Consider the following 19,813-nt stretch of genomic DNA (forward strand, 5'->3'; position numbering starts at 1 on the left):
CCCTGCTATGTGTCTGCAACCTATAGTTTTAGAAGAGAGCTGACAGAATGAGCAGGAGCTAACAGGATTAATCCCTTGCCTCTCAGCCTTTTGCCTAAGACTCTGTAACTGAAATCCACAACTCAAACGCACTGCTGAGGAATGGGATTACATTTATTTTTAGAGAAGTCAAAGCCCAGTTTCCTACTTCCCCTTGAGGAAGTGCTGCTAATTATGTTGTGTCAACAAATCAGTGGGAACAAAAGTCTCAATCAATCTACTTGTGCCCACAGTGACAAGTGAGTCTAGGACTTAGGCCAAGTTTGAGACCAAAACCAATATACAAAGTTCCTGTGTTTGCAAAAACACCAGGCGAATGAAAGAAAATAAATTAAGAAAATGTTGAACTATCAACTACTATTTGTCTTTATCCCTTTAAAGAATACAGACAATTGATCCAGAGGATGAGGCTCTGTGGCAGAGTGCTTGTCTATTGTGTGCAAATCATTGGGTCCAATTTCCAGCCTGGAGTAGGGAGAGGAGAGAAAGTGACCACAGCAACTCATCTATTTATCTTATGGATTTTCTGTTTGGTTTATTTATTTGTCTTTCAGAGTTTGTTGTTTTCTCACTTTTACTGCCCAGGGCAAATATACAAGTGGTCAATTTAGGTTGTTTACTTAAACTTTTTTTTTTTAATTTAAGATGTATTTATAAATTGCTTTTCAATGTTTTAGTCAAATAAATATCTTTTTTTTTCTTTTTAAGGCTAGAAAAACTGAGCAAAAGTAAGGTGTAAGTAATTGAGACCAACTCAGTCAGCCTGAGGATTTCCAGCCACTCCAACTATAAACTGTCAGCCTCCTACGTGTTACTGAGTTTGGTGTTCCAGTGCTTCAAGTTTACATACATGGCCGCCCCCCACGGGGAAGCATATGTTGTTACTGAGGCTAGATCCAGGTGGGTTTCTATGTCAGATGTTACACTATAACCGGAACTCCACTCTACTCTGACCTTAGGCTCTGTTCCTGGATCAGGTTTCCCATAATACAGAATAAAATCCCAAGTCCTGAAATTGGCATACGGAGCCTTAGGTGATTTGGTTTCTAAGTGCTTCTCCCAGCCTGAGTTCACAGGCCATTGTCCCAGTTCCCCAAGTCTGTGCTCTTGCAATTCCTGGAAACTGTCTCCTCTCCTCTTTCACCTATGAGGGCCTTAGCGTACGCTGCTGTGCTGAGAAGACCGCTGTTCGATCTGTTCACCTACACCATTCTCACCTTCTTTCCTGTGTCAGATTAAATAACACTTCCTCAGGAAGCCGTTCCTGACCCATAAAGACCCGCTGTAACGTTCTCATGGTTCCTGCACTCTCTCTTACAGCCCTCATCGCAGCGCCGACTGTTTCTTACTTTCACGTCAGGATACCTTGCTTACACTGTAATCTGCCTCAGACAAGGGGCTATAGACATTGTGTCACTGTGTTCCCAGAACCTATTATAGTAGTTTGTGCTTCTAGCTAGGTTAAAAAAAAAGAGAGAGATTGTTTCATTATTCTAACCTGTCTTAATAATGTGAATAGTTTTGTCATAACCTGGTATCTATGTCTATATCACCAATTTGAGATGTGGATGGCTGAATTTTAATGTTGCAGCTTTTGTAATTGTAATTTGCTAATGGGTTTGTTTCAGGTAACCGTTTAGAAGGCAGCTGTGCTCTGTGTGACTTAATTGCATTAAAAGAAGATAATTCTTAAAGGTATGCTTTCCTACAACTTCTACTTACAGTAAAGCCCGGGTTCCCTCTCATGCCCCACAAGTGCTTCAGTCTAGTGCACAGAAAGTCTTCCTTTACACTATTACATGATTAAGAAAGTTCTCACAGATCAGAAGCATCTGGGAAAGGTGGAAGTGAAAAAAAAGATTCTCACCGGGAAAGTCAGCTTAATGCTCGGCCCTCAGAGTGGCCCATTATCAGCATTTCATAGTGGGGTTCTTTATTTCCAGGTCCCTAAAGAATGAGTAATAAATTATGACTTGAACTAAACAAGTCACACTTGGCTCCAAAATGAGATTTTCCTACCTCTACTTTCTAGTCCCCACGGTGGGAAGAGGAAATCCCGGTCACAGCCAACGAAGTCCTAGTTTTGGCACTAATATCCATTTTCCTGTCTATCTAAAAGCCAGGCTCCGCTAGGGAGGCAGTGAAGTCATAGGTCAGTTTTTAAGCTCTATTTAAATTTTTTACTTCCATAATCTTCCTTAAACTTAAGAAAAATTAGTATCATAAAATTAATGTCATTGCCTCCTTCTTCTCGCTCAAATTACTTTTCTAAGTCAGACATGAACCTGAACTTTAAAAAATGTGAATTCAAATGTAATACAGAAAACAACGCCGAAATTAATCCATTTCATTTCTATTTGAATATTAAAACAGTTTTTACCTATAGATAGCTTCCATTATTTCTTCATGACAAACAGTTATCACAAAAATATAAAGTTCTAGTTTAGAGTCTAGCAATTTGAAGTAGTTTTAGAGGATGTAGTTATGAGGCTCATTATGGTAGCACACTCCATGGTGACTAATGAGTAGTCATATCAATACATTCTCTACAGACCTTGCTAGAGAAGATTCCAAGACAGCTCTACAGAAGTGACACTGAGTAGTTTCTAAGAAACTTAGTGGCTCCTGAGTTCTAAAGAATCTCAGTTCTCTAGCCATAAGACACTGAATTCTGTCAATTAACCTGAATGAGCTTGGAAGGGAATCTCAAACTACAGCTGAGAATGCAGCCTATAGAAGCCTGAGAAGAAGACTCAGCTAAGCCAACATCTTCAATGCAAACCACCTGGCAGACTATACAGACATAAACAGAATAACACAATAAATGAATCCTTGGGTGTGTGCTTTAAGAGGTAATAAAGGCTGGGATGGTGGCACAAGTCTTTAGTTCTGGCACTCAGAATGCAGAGGTAACAGATCTCTGAGTCTGAGGGCAGTCAGATCTACATAGAAATTTCCAGGCCCATCAGGGCTACATAGTGAAACTCTGTCTTTAAAAAAAAAAAAAAAAAAAGCTATCTAATCCCTAAGTGGTTGTCCTAAAACAGGTCCATACAAGTTCATAAAGAGGCTCAGGTTACACTAGCATACCTATTTGCATAAATATAAAACAAAAATAATTAAAGCATTTGAGGCCATGAATTTGAAAGAGATTTGAGGGGTTGGAGGAAGAAGATATAAGTATATTTTAATTTTAAAAAATTAAAAAGTAATAGCTGGGCATGGTGGCACACGCTTTTAATCCCAGCAGTCAGAAGGCAGAGGCAGGTAAATCTCTATAGTCATAACTCTCAACATAAACACTAACAAAATGACTGAAACCTACTCACAAAAGGAAGGAGGGGGAAGTCTGAGGACTGAAGTTTGAAACATACGTGGTGATTAATATGAAGCACAAGAAGTTTCAGTGTTCAGAGCATTTCAGATTTTCAGATGAAAGATGCTCACAGTAAACTCTGTAAATATTCTAAAACTTAAAACACTGAAAAATGAAATACTTTTAGTCCCAAGCACTTTGGGTAGAGGACATTCAACCTCTTGGTGTACTACAAAGCAACTGGGCATACAAGGGCAACGGTGAAGGATCTACAGAACAAAAAGCACGGGACAAGAAGAACAACCAATGGCAAGTCCTTCCCCAGGGGTGACTACTTTAAATATAAACAAGTTAAACTCTGTAACTGAAAGACAGAGACTGGCAAATAAATTGAAAAGAATTTTTTTCTATCACAATTTTTTTGTCTACAGAGAACTCACTTTTGATGTAAGAAAGGACTTTATTTTGTATTGAATAGAAAAATCTACTCACTAAGGATCATACATCAACATTTAAAATTTGTATAAAGAAAGAGAAGAAAATATTAGTGGCAAACTTTTCATGACTTTGGATTTGCAACAGTTTCCTTAAACAACAGTAGTTTGACATAATTTCACCAAAACCTGAAATTTTTGTTTTTCTTTTACACTCCATGTGGCATACGAATAATCCTTCCCAGCACCTGGCACTGGTCAGGCACACTCTGTAGATGTGTGACGTACAACAAATAATTAACATTTCAAGTCACTAAGGGTTAGATTTGTTGCACAAGACTGGTGAGGACAAATGACAATGTGAAACATACTTTCCTCTACCCCTGATATTGCTGATAAGGAAATACTCCTGGAGCTAGGGAGATGGTGTGGTGGTTTGAGTACACCTAGGCCAGGGAGTGGCACTATTTGGAAGTAGAGCCTTGTTGGAGTAAGTGTGTCGCGTGAGCATGGGCTTTAAGACCCTCCTCTTAGCTGCCTGGAAGCTGCCAGTCTTTTCCTAGAAGCCTTCAGATGAAGATGTAGAACTCTCAGCTCCTCCTGTACCAGGCCTGCCTGGACACTGCCATGCTCCCACCTTGATGAACCTTTAAGCCAGTTCCAATTAAATGTTGTCCTTATAAGAGTTGCCTTGGTCACGGTGTCTGTTCACAGAAGGAAAACCCTAACTAAGACAGGTGTTTGCTATGCAAGCAAGACCTGCTTAGGAATGCCTAGCAACCCCACAAAGCCACACATGCCTCTTACCCTAATGCTGAAGACCCAAGTGAATCCCGAGAGCTCTGGGGCCAGCAGCATAGCCAAAACAGGTTTAGTGAAGACCCTATCTCAAAAAAAAAAAAAAAAAAAAGTTGGAGAGTAATAGAGTACAACACCTGATGTCTTCCTGTCTCTACTGCATATGCAGACATGGGCATACAAACTCATTTGTGCAAATATACCATAACATACCCAAGAAGAAAAGAATACCCAGGAAGGAAGGTAGGTAGGTAGGTAGGTAGGTAGGTAGGAAGGAAGGAAGGAAGGAAGGAAGGAAGGAAGGAAGGAAGGAAGGAAAGAAGGAAGAAGGGAGGGAGGGAGGGAGGGAGGGAGGGAGGGAGGGAGGGAGACAGGGAGGGATAAACAAGACTAGGCTATTGTTTGGATTAAAGTCCTCCAAAGGCCAGAATATTAAAGACTTGTTCCCTGACTTGTGGAACTTTCGGTGGGTTATAAAAAACTCTAAGAGGTGGGCTTAGTAGAAGTTAAGATAGCTAGAGATGTCTCTTTGCTTCCTTCATGATATGACATTCTGCCTAGCCACAAGCATAAGGCACTGGGGCCTAGCAAACATGGACAGAAACCTCCCAAACTGTAAGTAAAACAAGTCTTTTAATCGTGGAAGTTGTTTATCATAGTGATGGAAAGCTGATTAACAGAGTAAGAAAGTATTAACAAACCAAGTTTTGTGTGATAGCAGAGCCCAGAATTATATTTGTTGGAGTGAAGGCAGAAAAAATAAAGGATACTGTCTTATAAACATTTTTTAACCATAAGATTTTTTGAGGGCACAAGTTCCATCTGGTCTGGGTCAGTGCCCTGAGAAGAACTGGGGTGCGATCTCTGCAGCCAGTCCCACAACACCCAGAGGAAGATCCACTCCCCAGCGCCCCAACACTCCCAGGATCACAGGATCACAGGAACCCAGGAGCTTGGTCACACCAGGATCTCAGGGTCCCAGGATCCCAGAATGCCAGAGACAGCTGAACTTTGAGGAGTTCTGACACTACCAGGATCACAGGAAGGACAGGCTCCAGTCAGATACCTCACACACAATAATAGTGGGAGACTTCAACACCCCACTCTCAGCAATGGACAGATCATGGAAACAGAAACTAAACAGAGACACAGTGAAACTAATAAAAGTTATGAACCAAATGGATCTAACAGATATTTATAGAACACTTCATTCTAAAACAAAAGAATATACTTTCTTCTCAGCACCTTATGGTACCTTCTCCAAAATTAACCATGTAAATTGGTCACAAAACAGGCCTCAACAGACACAAGACCGAAATAATCCCTTGCACCCTATCAGATCAAGGACTAAGGCTGATCATAAAAACAACAAAAATAATGGAAAGCACACATATATATGGAAGCTAAACAATGCTCTACTCAATGATAATTTGGTCAAGGAAGACATAAAGAAAGAAATGAAAGGCTTTTTACAATTTAATGGAAATGAGGACATATCATACCAAAACTTATGGAACACAATGAAATCAGTGGTAAGAGGAAAACTCATAGCTCTAAGTGTCTCAAAAAAGAAAGTGAAGAGAGCTAAGGGTTTATCTATCTAGTTGATTTTCTCAAAGAACCAGCTTCTGGCTTTTGTTGATTCTTTGTATAATTCTTTTTGTTTCTATTTGGTTGATTTTAGCCTTGGGTTTGATTATTTCCTGCTGTCTACGCCTCTTGACAAAAAGAAGCAAATACACGGAAGAGGCGTAGCCAAATTAACCAAAGGACACGGAGACAGTATCCAAATTAATAAAATCAGAAATGAAAGAGAGATATAACAACAAAATATATCTTAAAATAATTATTCTGTGTGTTGAATATTAACAGTTGAAAATATTAAAATCATGTTCTACCAAAAAAAGAAAGAAAGAAAAAAAAGCAGATTGGGAAAAAATAAACCCAATTCAGCCTCAGAACTAACCAGGCATGCTGAAGAAAAAAAAAAGATTTTTTGAAAAACTAGCAAAGAATAATACAACAAATCCTTATATGCTCACCATTTTTTTTCCACATTACCAAGGAATGTGCTTTTATTGAATTGAGGATGAACACGTTAGAAAATGAAGTAACTGAAGTGACCTAAGAGCTATCCCTCAATATGATTTAGAAAGATCCTTATTTCCAGTGGCTTTGACATCTACCTGAGTTTTGGTATATGCTCACCATTTTTAAAACATTTTTTTACTAAAATTATGGGAAAGAATAAAGTACCTTTTGATAATCTCTTTTTTAAAGATTTATTTATTTATTTATTTTATGCATGTACATACACTGTCACTCTCTTCACACACACCAGAAGAGGGCATCCGATCCCATTAGAGATGGTCAGGAGCCACCGTGTGGTTGCTGGGAGTTGAACTCATGACCCCCAGAAGAGCAGTCAGTGCTCTTAACCACTGAACTCCAGTCCCCGATAATTTCTCATCTTAAAGGTAATGAGTATTGTAAATCACGAATAATTTTGGACTTCCTTACTTTGTAAGTATAATACTTTTAATATTAGCCATGAAGTTTGTCATCTTTTCCATTTTTGAAAAATGTGTTGAGTAAGAATATAAACTTAGTAAGAATATAAGCAAAAATGGAAAGAATCTGTTTAAGGGGAAGTATATTTAAGATGCTAAAAGATTATGTAGTATGTGAGATGAAAGAGGTTGTCCACATGTAAGAAAGTACATTTATAAAACACTGCAGGGCCAGGGTAAAATGACAGGACATACATAGGACACCAGGCAATCACAATATTAGGCCAACAGCAAAGCTGGACTTCTGCAGAATTCAGTTTAAAAGCTGTTGATGGTGAACACAGGGTGTTCCAGAGCACATGTCACTGCCACAGCAAGTATCTGGGCAGTACCAGCCATTTCAGACTAGCAGATACAGCCTAGCACACTGGCAGGAGGCCAGTCAGTAGAAGCTGTCATGGCCAACAAACTCTAGAGGGATTAGATTGTGAGTCACTGTATGACATATTCTCCCAAAGAAGTAGAAAATTTGAAATTCAGAGAGTTTGGGAAGACTAGGAGCTAATGAAAGAATTATTGCTTATTTATTGTTGATATTACCCAAAAACCTCTCTATCCTAGAGAAGAAGTATATAGTTTATAGTGTTTACTAACATATTAACAATATTGAAGATAACTATGCTACTGAAAGCACTCTTATTGTGGCATGATATCTTAATTGGCTGTAACCTGGGAGTAAGGCTATATAGACCATACTCAGTGTGCCAGCTCAGTGGGTAGGAAATGCCATGTCTTGTTCTCACATTGCTAGCACCTTCAAGTGCCTGAAAAAACAAAAGGAACCCTCCAAGATAGATGATAATGCCAACTGAGGTGCTATTTTTGAATGCTAACATGATTAATTTGAGGGATGTCTAGGAAATAGGTAAATCATGACCTACTTCTTCTGGGTGTCTGACCGTACTTCCAGATACTGGTTTGTGTGTCAGTGGAGAAGACACTCAGCTGTGGGCCAGAAAGGAGAAGTAAAACCGGAGAGAGAAACCTCTCTGCTGTCCTTCTGAAGCTGGTGTATCTTTCTATTACCGCTGCCTTTGGATCTCAGACCGCAAGCCCTTTAGCCTTTGGACCCAAGAATTTGCATGAGCCATCCCTGGGGTGGGAGATGGTTGGCCTTTGACCTTGGATGGGCTGCATCACTAACATCTGTAATTCTAAGACTTTCAGCTCCATGAACTGAGCCATGCAATCTGCTTGCATGTGTCCTTTGTGACACGTTTCAGCTAGCTTCTGTAATCAGGTGACTGAATGAATACAGATGCATGTAATATGTATGTGTGTATACATACAAACACTTATATGCACATTCTTTCATCAGTTGCTTCCAATTCTCTAGGGAAGCCTAATATATCCTCTCAGTACTCACTAATATAAATAAACTCAGAATAAAGCTTAGGAAGCAAACAGTGGTAATGAAACGAAACCTATTTGCTCTAGACCAGTGGTCGTCAAGCTTCCTAAGGCTGCGGCCCTTTAATACAGTTCCTCGTGTAGTGGTGACCCCTAACCAAAAAACCATTTTTGTTGATATTTCATAACTTTAATTTTGCTACTGTTATGAATCACAGTGTAAACATTTTTGGAGATAGAGGCTTGTCAAAGGGGTTGTGACCCAAAGGGGTTGAGTATAACTGGTCTAGATGAAATAACTACTTTAGAAATAACTCCTCTACTTAAACCAAAAATAAAATTTGAGCAAAATAAAGCCAACATTTTCAGGGCATAGATGGCAAACAACACAAGCTTTGCTCAGGAAACTGGGGAATTCATTAGGTGGTGTTCACTGTTCCCAGCCCCGTCTGACCAGTTCTCTGACGGCAGCACACATGCTCTGAAGTACAAGGCCAGTCCTACTGAGCTCAAGTGGAAGAGACTGGAAGAAATCTAAGCAGCTGAAACCATGAGATCTACAAGGCAAAGCACTAGAGAGTGAGATATAGAAAGGACCTTAGAATCCTTTGGGGATCCTGTGAATGTCCTGCTAGGAGCTGATGACACACAAACTGTGGGCCTCTCCGGAGCCATTTCTAACTCAGAAAATCCTGATAGAGACTGGAGGGGAAAAAAACCCACTGTGTTTTCATCAAATTCACAGAGGATACTGATGCACCTGATAGAGGCCACACTTTCAAAATTATTCATTGTTGTACAAAACAGTATGCTACAAGTAAACACTCCCTACAAAAATATTTCCATCCACTCAGATTCTCCAGAGAGTTGAATATCTAAGAATACAAGAAAACATATAACTGACTCTACACATAGCATGCAGACAGAACTTCTCAAGGCTTTGGTGGCTTACCTGAAGATCCTTCACATTTGGGAAAGGAATCCCTACGGTTATGACAGCACGGGCGTTATCATCTGAGAAATCCAGACCCTCGCTCACCTTGCCACGACAGACTGCTATGAGAAGGGCTCCATCTTAAGCAACAGAAATTAAACATTTTGAAAAGTGCACTAAAATTCTCCAAAATTGCTTATTATCGTCATAGTATTTCTTTTAGTAACCGTGGATTGCTTTATGAGACACGGTTTAAAAAATCTCATTATCTTTTAATAAAGAAGGAACAAAATTAGATGGAAATGTTAGCAAGTCAATTAACAACCTGTGCATTTAAAGTTCCCTATAGGCAGGTGTGGTGGCACACAGCTTTCATCTCAACACTTGGGAAAGAAACAGAGGCAGGCAGATACTCTGTGAGTTTGTGACCAGCCAGGTCTACAAACTACAAAGCAAGTTCCAGGTCAGCAGGGTTGTTACACAGAGAAACTCTGTCTAGAAAACCCAAAGTAAAAACAAACAAACAAACAAAAAATAAAATAAAATAAAATAAATCTGGCCTCTTTTCAACATTTTTCCTGCCTCAGCTTCTAGAGTGCTGAGATCACAGGCATGTACCACTCTGCCCGAAGTTTTTGTTTGTTTGAGACGGTATCTCAGTATGTAAACCACACTGGCTTTGAACTCTCAATCCTTCCCCTCTGATCCCCAGGAACTGAAAGTACACACTCCCATACTTGGTTGTCACCTTGTCACCAACTGTATTTACACTTGCTGACCCTCTTCTGACCTCCTTGTACACTTGTCCATGTGTGCACACACATATAGTCAGGCTCATATACATAAGATCATAAAACAGATCTTTATAAACTGATTAACAATCATATGACAGTTCTCTCATTGTTGCATTGTTCCTCAATTACTGCCATTAGCTTTTATATCCAACTCTTGTAAATGTGACAGCTGAGGCTGCTACTCTGTTGTTTGAGACAGCATTAGAAGCCAGGCTGGCCTCAGTGTGCACCCTCCTCCCTCCACTTCTTCTGAGTGCAGGGATTACCACCAAACACCACTATTCCTGGGGTTTTAAGAAGTTAAGTTTAAGTAGGGAGGCAGAGGCAGGTGGATCTCTGTGAGTTGGAGGTCAGCCTAGCCTACATAGTAAGACCATTTCAAACAACACAAAAGAAAGCTAAAAACAAACAACAACAAAATCTCCTAAGTTTATCTTAAATGGTAGACTATAAGCACAAACTACATTATCTGTGTGAAGCTATAGATCTTACTTAAGTAGTCAGTGAAGAAGGCATTTACACGTATCCTACCTTCCTTCTTGACGTAATAGTTTAGTTCAGGTAATATAAGGCCTTAATATCCCAGCACTCGGGAGGCAGAGGCAGGAGGATTTCTGAGTTCGAGGCCAGCCTGGTCTACAAAGTGAGTTCCAGGACAGCCAGGGCTATACAGAGAAACCCTGTCTTGAATAACCAAAACCAAACCAAACCAAAACAAAACAAACAAAAAAAGAAAAGAAAAAAAAAAAAAAAAGAAGAAGCCCTTTTGCTGGCCATGACATGAAATTATTTCACATTACCCTTTTCTCCTTTGAACTTGATGGCGTCATAGTACACTTGCAGCAATTCATCAAAATCAGTTTTTTCTCCTCCTTGGGGTTCTGCAATGACTGTCTTCACTGACTCCAAACTATGCCATAGGCCAGTGAAAATCCAACGTTCTCTTAATTTCTCTAATAGCTAAAAAGAGATGGAGAAAATTAATTCTGCAGTCTAGCTGAACAAAGACTTAATATTTGTAAATTATAAATGTCACCAAACCCAGACACTATTATGGATGGCAAGAAGTGCTTGCTGAAAGGAGACTAATATAGCTGTCTCCTGATAGGCTCTGTCAGAGCCTGACAAATACAGAGGCAGATGCTTGCAGCCAACCATTGGACTGAGCGTGGGGACCCAAATGGAGGAGTTAGGGGAAAGACTGAAGGAGCTGAAGGGGTTTGCAACCCTAAAGGAAGAACAATATTAATCAACCAGATGCTCCCAGAGTTCCCAGGGACTAAACCACCAACCAAAGAGTACACATGGAGGGATCCATGGCTCCAGCTGCATATGTAGTAGAGGATGGCTTTGTTGAGCATCAATGGGAGGAGAGGCCCTTGGTCCTATGAAGGCTCAGTGCCCCAGTATAGGGGAATGCCAGGGCAGGGAGGCAGGAGTGGGTGGGTGGGGGAGCACCCTCATAGAGGCAGGGAGAGGAAGAATGGGATAGGGGGTCTCTAGGGGTGTGTGTGGGGGACTGGGAAAGATGATAACATTTGAAATGTAAATAAAGGAAATATCCACTTAAAAAATGTTTAGTATTGGCAGGAAGTATAATCCTATGGTAGAACACTGGGCTAGCATGTGTAAGTCTCTAAGTTTAATTCCTAGCACAGCAGTAAAAAAGTTATTTAAACTGAAAAATAAAATAATGTAAAAAGTTAAAAAAATCAAATTCAACCTATATTATGAATACACATTCTAATAATGTATTGTTAGATTAAAAATAAATAACAGCTAGTGAAAAACCCAAACTTAAAACAATCTTAAAAACCTGGACAAGAGAAGAATACAATAAATAATCTTTAAATATGAATGAGCATCTACAGCTTAATATATGTGACAAAGCAAGAGTAATACTTGGAAACACATCAATAAGTTACATAAACATTACTCTTAAAATCTGAACATGAGTTAGGCATTAGTGTCAAGATGGTGGAAAATTAAATACTGCAAATGTAAACAAGCAAAAATGAATAAAGAGCTAAGTAGATGAAAAGGACAAAAGCCAATTGTAGAGACAATAATTTGTTTTAACCACTTCTGAATGTCATGAGTTCTACTGTATTGTGGACTAGTTATTCTAATTTAACTATACCCCAAGAAATCAACTGAAATTCTCTAGCAAACAAAACTTCATCAATTTTCATGAGATAATTTGTTTTTATAAGTAAAATTTAAATGAATATAAATCAAATTTCCTATCACTGTTATTTACTCAATGATCAATGTTGATCAATAACTTAAATTCATTATGTTAAAAATTATAGGACTTTCATAAAGTATTTCCTATTGGAAATGTCTCATAAATAGGCTGGTAGAATTTAATTTTTGAATATGTACTGTTTTGAAATGAAAATCTGTGTTCAAAGTTAGACAGTAGAAAAACCCTCTTGACAAATCCAGAGAAACAGTGTATATGGAGGGGTCAAACTGGGTCTTTAATTGGTGGGAAAAGATTGATATTAAAAAAAAAAATCGCCGGGCAGTGGTGGTGCACACCTTTAATCCTAGCACTTGGGAGGCAGAGGCAGGAGGATTTCTGAGTTCGAGGCCAGCCTGGTCTACAGAGTGAGTTCCAGGACAGCCAGAGCTACACAGAGAAACCCTGTCTCGAAAAACAAAACAAAACAAAAAAAACAAAAAACAAAAAAAACAAAAAAAAATCAATGAAGTACAGAACAGCATTAAATTACTTAACTTTTTCTGCTGAGGAGCTAGCCTATAGCTGGATAAAAATATCGTCTCTTGAGGAAACAGAATCAGAGGAAACGTCTGACAGGTTTCTATGGCTGCTGGCACTTAGTGGAATTTAATATGGTAACGTACCATTTTCTTTGAATTTGAAGATAAAGATAGTATTTCATCATTGATTTCTTGACTCAGAGATAACAACTACTACCAAACTTCAGGTCGTAAGTGTTCCAAGCTCTTGATCAAAGTCACTCTACTCAGCTAAGACATTTATACATGATGCACAGTTAGGTCAGAAGGCACATAGGGCAACTTAGTACAGTCCTGTCTCAAACTAAAAAGTAAGACAGGATCCTAGCAACCACATGGTGGCTCACAACCATCTATAATGAAACCTGGTACCCTCTTCTGACATGCAGGCAGAGCATTATGTATAAAATAAATAAATGTTAGAGAGAGAGAAGGAGGGAGGGAGGGAGGGAGGGAGGGAGAGAGAGAGAGAGAGAGAGAGGGAAAGAGGGAAAGAGGGAAAGAGGGAAAGAGGGAAAGAGGGAAAGAGGGAAAGAGAGAAAGGGAAAGAAAGGGAGGGGTTGGGGATAAGGCTCAGAGGCAGTGCTTGCCTGCCATGTTCCAACCCAATGTCCAACCTCTTGTATCACAAAACAGAACAAGAGAGTGGTGTTAAAGACTTGTCTGAAAAATCAGCCACTGAGCTCACTGGCATATCACAGCTTATTGATTGCATTTGATTTTAAACAAAACTGCCGGAGTACCCTAATTACATAAGTAAGACTGTAACTCTGAGACTCAGTGAGGAGTCAAAAGGAGAACAGCGCACAGCAAACAGATCTCATTTCCCCAGTTTGCATTGACACTTTAAAGCTTTATTGCTGGTGAAAGTGTTATGCACACTTTACCTTCGGCAGAAATTACTCTTGAGCTGGTGAGGCGGCTGAGAGGGTAAAGAGCTTCCTGTGCAAGCCTGACTGCCTGAACCCAAGCCCCAACAGCTGGACAGGAGGAGAGAACGGATGCTCATCTCCTTACACTTACTGTGGTATATGCATGCAGCATACATAGCACACACATACTGCATTACACACATGCACGCACACATAAAAATCGTCACACACAGAATAAAACAGTACATCACGTGCACATATTTAGACAACATAGCACACCACACTCACACATACACACACATACCATATACACACAAACTACATGACATCATATATAAACACTACATAAAACATCTTAAAAAGAAAATAACACTTAAATTTGCTTTAGTCAAACTGAGAATTTTTTTTTAACCGTCTAAAAACAACAAAAAAGTTATTACACTGTCTTTTGGTTTTGTTTTTTGGGGAGGTGCGGGGGATAAGAAGAGGGGAAAGGAAAAAAGACAGTAGAGAGCCAGAAAATGAGAAAATCGTACTAGCATCTTGCTTTATCCATTCTTTGGACTTAAGGTTTAAAACAGGATCAAAGTGAAAGACTGGAAAAAAATACTCCCAATAAGCATTAACATAATCCACACCAAACTAAACAGATAAGTTAAAAACAATCACAGAGTAAAAGAAAGACATTCTGTAAGGATAAAAGGCCAATTTCCCACGAAAACTGCAGCAAGTGCACATTTATATAGGCTTATGTAAGAAGACCCAGGTATTTCAAGTGAACATTGACAACATATTCCAGTACAATATTAGCAGGAGATTGAAATACCCAAGCTTCAACAAATCATAAGATATCCAGACAGAAGACAATGCAGTCAGAGATCAGTAAGGAAGTAGCAAGCCTGAACAACCCCACAGTCTGCAAAGCTTAAGAGACACACATTCTGAAATGTATATATTCATTATGTGTCAGGTCCTAAGGCAAATCTTAATGAATTTAACCAGAGCCAGCAAGGCAGCTCAGAAGATAAAGGCGCTTGCCTTTGAGCCCGAGGAGTTGGATTCCATTGCATGGTAGAGAGAAAGAACGATTCCTTAATGCTGTCCTTAGGCCTTCACACACACACACACACACACACACACACACACACACACACACACACACACACACAAACAATGTAACAAGATTGAAACAACATCATGTGTTTTTTTCAATCATAAAAGAATGAAACTGGAATTCAACAGAAAACTAAGGAATTTAGGAAGATGTGGAAATTAAACAATATACTTCTGAACAATGAGCATGAGTCAAAAGAAGAAATTAAAAAGAAAATTATGAAATTATATTGAAATCAACAAAAATGAAACACAGCATAGCAAACGTGAGGAACACAACAACAGGGTACTCAAGGAGAAGTATACAGATGACACAAATGTCTGCATTAAGAGAAATACAACCTGATGGTGCAGCTCTGCAATTTCAGCTGCTTGGGTGGTTGAGGCAGGAGAATGTCAAGTTCAGTGTCTGCCTGAGCTACAAAGTGAGACAATGAGCTTAAAAAGTGCTGTGTTCAGTGGTAGGACACTTAACCTAGCATGTCCAAAGCCTTGTGTGTGACACACTGCACTACAGAGTAAAACAATAGGTAAAGAAGGAAAGATTAGAACCGAAATAAAAAAAGAGGATAAGAAAATGTTGAGTAAATGAACAAAAGTGAGAGTTGGTTTCTCAAAAGAGCACCAATATTGATTAAATGGATAAGGAAAAAATGTAAGAAAAATTCTTTAAAAACCATAAGCAGCTGGGCAGTGATGGCGCACGCCTTGGATCCCAGCACTTGGGAGGCAGAGGCAGGCGGATTTCTGAGTTCGAGGCCAGCCTGGTCTACAGAGTGAGTTCCAGGACAGCCAGGGCTGTATAGAGAAACCCTGTCTCGGAAAACAAAAAGAGAAAAAAAGAAGAAAAAGAAAAAAAAAGCAAATATGAACCCAAAAGAGCGAATAACAAAACTAAACACATTGTGTAAAAAAGTAAATAATATGATTTTACTGAAAACACTTAAACACTGAAAACAAAGTCCTATTTACGAAGAAAAATGTTAGATTTTACATTTGTGTGTGCATACATACATGTGCCATGGTACATGTGTGCAGTAGGAGGACAACCTGCATGAGTTGGTCCTCTCTTTACATCATGCGTGGTCCGAGGATTCAACTTAGGTTGTCAGGCTTGGTTGTCAAGCACCTTTATCTGCTGAGCCATTTTGCTAGCCACTACATACCTATTTTTAAGAGATAAAACTGGGGCTGGAGGGATCACTTGGAAGTTAAGAGCACTGGTTGCTCTTCTAGAACCCAAGTTCAATTCCCAGGACCCACATGTGACTCCTATTCCTGACTCCCTTCTCTGGTCTCTTAGGACACTAGGCATGCTGGTAGGACACAGACACACACACACACACACACAGACACACACACACACAGACACACACACACACACACACAGACACACACACAGACAGACAGACAGACAGACAGACAGACACACACACACACACACACACAGAGGCAAAATACCCAAACATATAAAAGTAAGTAAGTGTTAGAAAAGAAAACCTTCCTTCTTATGATCACTGTACATTTCAGCCACCAGCAAATCCTGCTAAAAATCACCTTAGAATGATATCTAGGCTTTAAACATTTCTCATTCGCTTTGCCCCTACTATGTCCCTAAGTCACCAATTATCTGTCACTATGTTTCACTAGATCTTGCTAAATTGTTGCCTTGATTCTTCTTCTGTATTCTGAAGTCACCCTTTCCCCCCACAGATCCAGTACATCCTTTAACAACTAAGGTAGGGATGGGCATGGAGCTCTGGTGGCAGGGAACTTGTCTAGCACACTCAAAGGTGGGGGTTCTATCTCTAGCAAAGCATAAACCAGACATAGTGAGGCACACCTCTAATCTAAGTACTCAGAGGCAGAGGCACAGGAAGATCTGAAGTTCAAGGTTATCCTTATCTATACAAAAGTTCAAAGCCATCCTGGGACACATGATACTGCTTCAAATAGAACACTAAAACTCAAGTCAAAGCCTCCAACTATTGTACTTCAAATCAAATCCAAACCCTTATTGCACTGTGGTCTTGCCTCGGCTCCTTCTCTGATCTCTAGTCCTCTATTCATCTCACATGCTGCCACAGGCACACTAGCCTTTCCTACTACAAGGTTCTTTCCTCATGACCATCCACCAGCAATCAAAACTGTTTCCTTCCTTCCCGCCCTTTATTCAATGTCACCTTCTCAAACTCCCAAATCGTCCTATCAGAATTATAAACCGGGGCTGGAGAGATGGCTCAGTGGTTAAGAGCACTGACTGCTCTTCTGAAGGTCCTGAGTTCAAATCCCACCAACCACATGGTGGCTCACAACCATCCATAATGAGATCTGGCGCCCTCTTCTGGAGTGTCTGAAGACAGCTACAGTGTGCTTACATACATACAATAAATAAATAAATCTTTTTAAAAAATTATAAACCATCTTTCTATATCCCTAGAATCCTTTTCTCATAATTATATCTCTTGAGCTGCTATAACAAATTGAAAGGACTAAGCAAGTGAACAACAAAAATGTATTTTTCACAGTCTTAGAAGATGGGAAAAACAAAATCAAGACGTTAGCCAACTTGATTTCTAGAAAGGAAGGGCTCTCTTCCTCTCAGGCAGATGACCTTCTTTTCTCTACACCCTCACATGGCCTTTTGCCTGAGCCTAGGCACAGGAGGGCAATGAGCTCTCTGGTGCCTCTTAGTACAAAGGCACCAATGCTATTAAACCAGGGTCCCATCCTCAGGTGACCTTAAGTACATCCTTAGAGGCCTGCCCTATCTCAAGTGTAAGCACACTGGGGTTAGGGTTGCCACAGGAGAAGTTTGCTAGCACACACACTCACACACACACACACACACACACACACACACACACACTCACACACACCCACACACACACTCACACACACACACACACTCACACACTCACACACACACACTCACACTCACACACACACACACACACACACACACACACACACTCAGTCCATGGTGTTATCTTTATACTTTACTTCCACCCCTCACCGCTGGAAATGCAGGAAGGTGATAAGCTTTCTTGCTGTTTAGCTCGCCAATGATTGTCCAGTAACTACAACACACTTAGGTGAACCTAATAAATCAACCAAGTTCAAATCAATAACTGATCAGGAAGGAGAATAAAGAAAGGCAAAACCAAAAACCAACCAAATGATGAGGACAACAAAAAAACCCACAACTACAAATGCATAGGCCAAAATCTTCACCAAAGACGGTCCAGGTGATTAGTAAGATGACAACAGAGCGGGAAGGAGGGGTGAAGCATGAAAGCACACAGACTCAGCCTGGAGGTGTTTGCTGTGACTGCATCAGCCTTCTGCCTTCCTTCTTTTACCCCTTTCCCTATCTCCCCCAGTCACTCTCTCTCTTCCTCATTTTCGGTTTCACTAAGCAAATCCTTAGGTCTACAGCTTTTCTGTTCTCACTGCAGGTGACACTCAAAGAACGCATGTACATGGCTCAAGTGATTCCCTCTTGCCGACTGGACACACAATTCAGTTGTTCACTCTCTCAAACAGCTTAAAGGAAACTACTTAGACCTGTCTCTTGGTTTTTCAGGCCTACCACACAAGAGAAAAAAAAAAAACCCACAAGGTATTTCTGAGTTATTTTTATAGATCATTAAAAAGTAAATACTAGTCACATACAGAGACTAGCTGACACAATGATAGAGACAATCTACCAACTGGTGTTCACATTGCTTGGATTCATTAGCATTCGAGGCATGTTTTTGAAAAGTCACATCTCACAAATTAAAAGAATACTTTGGAATGCCTGTGTCTTATCTGGACATTGTCATTTCACTTTTTCAAGCTTCTTAAAAACCAGTATGCCACTAGGGAGGCAATAAGTTAGAATCCTGTATTTGTTCAACGTCCATAGCTTTTATGCAGCACCAGATGTTCAGTACATTAATAACGCACTAACGCAGAGTCTCTTTTTGAAACTTTAGAAAGTGCAAATTGCATTAAGACCTCTTTGCCCTCGTTACTGGTATTGTTACAGTCCCAGCTCTTTGGAAATGCTTTTTGGCCTGTGTTTCTCTCCCTGTATTGCCATGGATTCACTTTAATAGCCAGTACTCAAGCCCTAATGCATTTAATGGTCCTGCCTAAATAGACTATTTCACATAATCCTATTCATATCATTTGTTTCGAAGGTAAAATGTAATCATATTTTTCAATCAGAAGATGATTCTTTGACACTCATTTCGAGAGGTATTAATATATGAGAAATATTTACTTTCTTTTTTTTTAGTTGATATATACCTATGGGTGGTAGGTTAGAAATAAGAGTATTTTAAATACTAATAAAAATGAAAAATTAGTAGTGTTTCTTAATAAAATAATTAGTTACTATAAAATGAGCACAGCCTTAATTTTTCAGTATTCAAATGTGAAATATAAAAAGGCTCCAGTCATTTTTATGTAAGCATCTCCCCATGTGGTTACATTTGACTTAGAATTTTTTACTTCAACATTTCAGGATTAAATGTTGATGAATGCTCATACAGTCAGTAGTACACTTGGAGAAAGAATATGAGCAAATACTACCCTGAAGTGAATATAAGATTCTCTGAAGTTTTTGGCAATCTAAACAGAAACAAAAGATCCTGAAATAGTCTGAAAAAAAAAGTATTCTTCTTATTAATGCATTAAAAGACCAAGGAGTCTGAAGATGTTAGAACTGTACTTCTAAGAACAACTGATTTTATACTCTCTCACAGATATAAATGAAAGCATATATTTATAATGTGAACTTAAAAAACAAATAATATTTAAGAAGTAACTCATATATTT

General features: G+C 39.4%; 1 protein-coding gene across 2 annotated transcripts in view; it reads right to left on the reverse strand.

The window, feature by feature from the left end:
- Brip1 (BRCA1 interacting protein C-terminal helicase 1) overlaps window positions 1–19,813 on the reverse strand; it is a 143,080-nt gene that overhangs the window by 41,172 nt on the left and 82,095 nt on the right. The window contains exons 15-17 of one of the 2 annotated variants that reach the window (XR_879647.2): window positions 11,036–11,195; window positions 9,460–9,581; window positions 4,597–4,672 (exon numbers count right to left, since the gene is read on the reverse strand). Coding sequence is in view for 1 of the 2 variants with exons in the window: in NM_178309.2 (NP_840094.1) it covers window positions 9,460–9,581; window positions 11,036–11,195 (282 nt within the window). In the remaining variant the exon portion in view is untranslated. The remainder of the gene's footprint in view (window positions 1–4,596; window positions 4,673–9,459; window positions 9,582–11,035; window positions 11,196–19,813) is intronic. The other variant, NM_178309.2, reaches the window with a different exon arrangement.

Source organism: Mus musculus, chromosome 11 (genome assembly GCF_000001635.26).
Source record: "Mus musculus strain C57BL/6J chromosome 11, GRCm38.p6 C57BL/6J".
In the NCBI taxonomy this organism is placed as follows: Eukaryota; Metazoa; Chordata; class Mammalia; order Rodentia; family Muridae; genus Mus; species Mus musculus.